Source organism: Branchiostoma belcheri, unplaced genomic scaffold, assembly GCF_001625305.1.
Source record: "Branchiostoma belcheri isolate BF01 breed outbred unplaced genomic scaffold, Haploidv18h27 scaffold40, whole genome shotgun sequence".
Classification (NCBI taxonomy): Eukaryota; Metazoa; Chordata; class Leptocardii; order Amphioxiformes; family Branchiostomatidae; genus Branchiostoma; species Branchiostoma belcheri.
Genome location: NW_017804021.1, coordinates 1630231 through 1635073, shown reverse-complemented (window position 1 = coordinate 1635073; position 4843 = coordinate 1630231). Strand labels below are relative to the sequence as shown.

Here is a 4843-nt window from a genome sequence, read left to right as displayed (position 1 = left end):
CGCCAGCCCGGCCCGGAACGACTCAACATTGGGAGCCATAACTACTGGGCCGGGTAAGGAGTTCCACTGTGGAATGGTACGGGAAAAAAACAAAATCTGTAGGTGTCAGTGCGTGTGTTAATAGTCCGGTATTTGAGTGCATGACTCCCTCGGGTACGCCCCTGTGTGGGCTGCAAAAACCTGTCGGTTTGGGTGTTGATTGCAACAATGTTATGAGCTACAGTGTATTTTAAGAAATGTTGTAAGGTGGGTGCTCCTCTTCCTTTTGGAGAGAAGAGGCCATTGCAGGTCGCAGTTACTAGTACTGTTACTGTAGTGGATGCTACTTGACGTGTCTAACAGTTTTCAAAATCTATCCAGTTGCTTGAGTAACTGTTTCCTTAGATTTGGGGGCAAAGTTGAGATAGATTTGGAAAAGTTGTAGATTTCGAATGAGAGAAATTATATAGCAAGGAGAAGTGAAGAAACTTTTAGTACTAGATAATGAAAAATTTGGGAATGATCCATGGGTTATAATGTCAATAAGCTCTCACCAACTGCAGTAACAAAAGCACAGGGCCAAGTTACAGTATTATAATTATAATATTTTTACAATTAGGACCAAACGCACATTTTTATGAATGATAGTGCTCCTCAATTTACTGTGAAATTTGGCTGTTTACTTCTAAAGGAGGGGCATTTTTGGGAGGGGATGTTAATTTCGAAATCATCAACAAAATTATCCTAAGAAAAAAGCGAAGTCAGAAGCTTCTCTTGTAAATTTAAGTCCAAGCCATTTTTGTGTGTTTGTTTAAAAATGATATTGTTTCTTTCATCTTGAGATTGCATTTGCTGGGATGGCTTCTCAAGCATTTTGGTCAAAGTTCTAGGTTTGAAACTTAAACTGCATTCCTAAATATAGTTTGCTATAGCTAGCAGGTAATGAAGCGTTTTGATTGGTGCTCAGCAGCAATGATACACTGTAGCTAAAGTGTATACAATGTATCTATACCATGTAGCATAACTGATCATCAGTGCCACAATGTTACATGTATCTGTAGGTACATGTGTGGCAAAGTACAATCATGTATTTAATGTACATGAATTGCAGCAATGAACTTCTTGTAGGAAATAAATTAAATGCAATCATCCATGTTGCAATTGCAGGCACAAAGAGAAAAAAATAAAACAGAATTTTGACTAATAGCAAAACAAGATATGAAAGGTCTAGTTAATTATAGTTTATACTGTCTGAATAACTTTTCATTGCTTTTTAATTACCTTCGCCAAGAAGGTTATGTTTTCAGAGGCGTTCGTGTATGTGTGTGTGTGTGTGTCTGTCTGTCTGTAAACACGATAACTTGAGAAGGCTTAAACGGACTGACTTGATATTTGGTAGGTGGGTAGGTCTTGATGAGACCTCAAAATGATTAGATTTTGGGCCACCTGGCGGCTTGTTTTATATTGTATTGATAAGGTTTTCAAAGAATTTAGTCGTAACAGTTTTGTGTCGATTATGAACCAAAAAAACTAAACAATTTTGACATTTTGCAAGTATGAATTATGAGTGTTTTGTGAGCCATAGGAAACTTATATCTGTTAATTAATGTCAGATGTAATATTTTGTTACTGAGATTTTTGTCATGTTTGTCAAATAATGAAGTAAATAAATTATTAGCAAATTTATTTTTTGTGTGTTTTGTATTGTTTTGTGTGTCTACATGTATGTACATGTGTGTTTGTGTGTGCTTGTACATGTATCCGTGTTAAACTCTGTGTGTGTGTCTATGTGAAGGAGTCTGTCTGTTTTATTTATTTATTTATTCATTCATCTTAGAGACAAATGGGTAGTCCCTTCAGCCATTGATGGAGCCCATGGGATACAAGAAAATAATGAAGCATAAAATAATAATTAGATACGAAAAAATGAAATTTAATAATTTATATAAGATACAATTATAATCAGTCAGAGTCAGTGTGTGAGATTGTCAGAGGTCAAACTCCAAAATGTACAAACTTAGGAATTATAGTACATTGTAGATCATAAATAAAGTGTGTGAATGTGTCTCTACATGTGTGTAGATGAGTGGGTGGGTGCATGCATGTTTGTGTAACCTACAAATAGAGCTGTGTACCCGATACTGTACCGGAAAAATTGATTAGGTACAGGTCCAAAATACCTAATCCCTCAGTACCGGTACTGTACCTAAACAATTTCACACCAATTTTATGCCTATTTGTGACCTCAAATGTGTAAATAGCTGGTTAACAATGGGTCCCTGTGTGTTCATGAAAACAAAAACATCTTTACTTTTACCTATATTTTATCTGAACATTCTCCATAAACAAAAATTAAACCTATATCAATGTTTTTCTAGTTATTACAGGAGTTCAGAAGAGCATATACATTGGTCGAATTGTTCAGGTACAGGTTCAGGTCCGGACCTGTACCTAAACCTGTGTACCTGTACCTGTACCTAAAATTTGTTTAGGTACACAGCTCTACCTACAAATACCGCACAATGATAGTCAGCACGTATGGTGATGAATATTTAACCACCCAGACCAATGTCCAGTCAGGGTAACCTATTGTCATACCAATTGGTCAAAGTACAAAGTGTAGAAGTCAGATTTTTCAAGTTACAACTCGTGACGCAGCTATAAAATAGAGGAACAACATTTAAGATAAGCAGGTCCCAGGAGAGAAGAACTCTTAACCAGCCTCGCTGTGTCTGAAGCTCTGTCTTCCAGGGAAACTTTGGATAAACTTGCAAGGTACTTTTGAACTTTTTTTAGTAGTCAGCAGAGGCGCATAATGTAACTTTATTGCCCTGATGCTATTTATGGATTCCAAACAGAATGACAGAACTATTGTAACAATAACCTGCACCACTTTCCTAATTTTTTTCCAGTTTTTGTGCAGACGATCGGGAAACCTGAGTTGTGACTGACAGCTGTCAATCTCTGCACTACCATAATCTAGGTAAGTTTGGCCCCTTTGTCTATCAATTAGTGAAAAATTTTTAAAAGATGTATTATAATGAATAAGCAGCAATAATTCTTATCTTTTTACCTGTGTAGTTTATTCATAGAATATTCAAAATCATTGTACTCATACAAGTGTTAAAAATGATTGTAACACTTACAATTATCATAATGATTGTTTCCAGGTTTGACATCCGAAGTGCAGAGTAGCAGCTGACGAGTCTCTAGCCTGATAGTTGATGGGTGTCAATTTTCACAACATCAGTATCGAGGTGAGTTTGATCCTACTAAGTTGAACATGGTAACCGATGTATGAAGAAGTGATATGTTGACTTAGGAGTGTAAAATATGCAGTCAAGTAATTGTGAGGCATTCCATTTATTTTAGTATCTTAATCTTGTACCAGGACAGTTACTGCATCATGGGTAAGAAGCCAGCAGGTGTGCTGATGTTCCTCCTGGTCATCCTTAAGGTGTTGGGGACAATAGAAGCTGCCTGCAGCTGCACAGCTTCGGCCTGTGACTGTAGCAGTCTGGGTCTGACCAGCGTTCCACAGGACCTTCCGACAAACATCACAAACTTGAATTTGGCAGGGAATCAAATCATAACTTTAAGTCAGTCTGATTTCTCACGTTATAGAAACGTAGAGACTTTAGGGCTTAGTAGCAATCACATTTCTGCCATCAATAGGCAGGCGTTCTATAACTTGTCAAAGTTGGGAAGATTGAGGCTTTCTGTTAACCGAATAACAACTCTCAGGCCTGACATGTTCACAGGGCTGGGAAACTTGCAGACACTTGAACTGCACTATAATGACATCACTGATATTCCAGCTGGAACATTCAATTCCACACCACAACTGAGAGACTTGTACCTGGATATTAACAGGTTCAACTTTACAACCCTCAGATCTGACATGTTCACATGCCTGGGAAACTTGATGTTCCTTCATCTAACATCTAATGGCATCACTGATATTCAGGCTGGGACTTTTAGTCCAACACCACAGCTGAGGTGGCTGCTAATGCAAAACAACAAGTTAACAACCCTCAGATCTGACATGTTTACAGGGCTGGGAAACTTGCAGCAACTTTTGCTGCAAGGTAATGACATCAGTGGTATTCAGGCTGGAAGTTTCAGTTCAACGTCGCAACTGAGAACCTTAGAACTGCAGAGAAACAAGTTAATAAGACCCTGTTCATACCAGAGTTATATTTAGCGGTTTCAACCGGTTTTTCAAAAACCGGTTTTTATTTAACCTGGTGTGAACGCAAATTAACCGGTTTTTTAGGGGTTTAAATCCGATTTTGAAAAACCACCTCGGGAGGTGGTTTTTGAGGGGTTTTTGAAGGGTTTTTCCACCGAAAAACCTGGTCTGAACGCTAAGGGTTTATTGAACCGGTTTTTGCGTCATAATTCCGGGGTCACGGGTCAGCATCCTGGCCGACTGTGCGACCTGCAAGCTTTTTTGATCGCGTTGTTTTGACCAACTTTGAGTTCGTTTCCACTGTTTTTCCACGGTTTTTCTTCATTTTGCGATGGAATCAGCAAACGCAACCTGGTCGGCGAACGGGACGCTCCTGATACTAAGGTTTGGAGAGCAGGAGTCGCCAAATTCGAAAAAGCTAGGGGGGGAGGGCTCTACCGAAACAAAAATGTTGGAGGAGGCTGATTTCTTGAAGATAAAGGATCAGTGATGCACTAAGGTAATAAAACAAACTGAAGACGGCATACAAGCAAGAAGGCCAAGGACAACAATCAGAAGAGCGGGAGGAACGGTTATTCAAACTGCAGTCATGGCCGATTAATTGGATATTCACCGGACAGGATTTTTACAAAACCGGTTATCAAAAGTCTGGTATGAACGCTAAGGGTTTTA

General features: G+C 38.7%; 1 protein-coding gene across 1 annotated transcript in view; it reads left to right on the top strand.

The window, feature by feature from the left end:
• The first annotated feature begins 2610 nt into the window (after positions 1-2610).
• The window catches only part of LOC109477502 (leucine-rich repeat-containing protein 4C-like), a 5507-nt gene continuing 3274 nt past the window's right edge, over positions 2611-4843 (top strand). The window contains exons 1-4 of the mRNA XM_019778785.1: positions 2611-2754; positions 2892-2962; positions 3150-3236; positions 3371-4050. Coding sequence (XP_019634344.1) covers positions 3204-3236; positions 3371-4050 — 713 coding nt within the window. The 5' untranslated portion in view covers positions 2611-2754; positions 2892-2962; positions 3150-3203. The remainder of the gene's footprint in view (positions 2755-2891; positions 2963-3149; positions 3237-3370; positions 4051-4843) is intronic.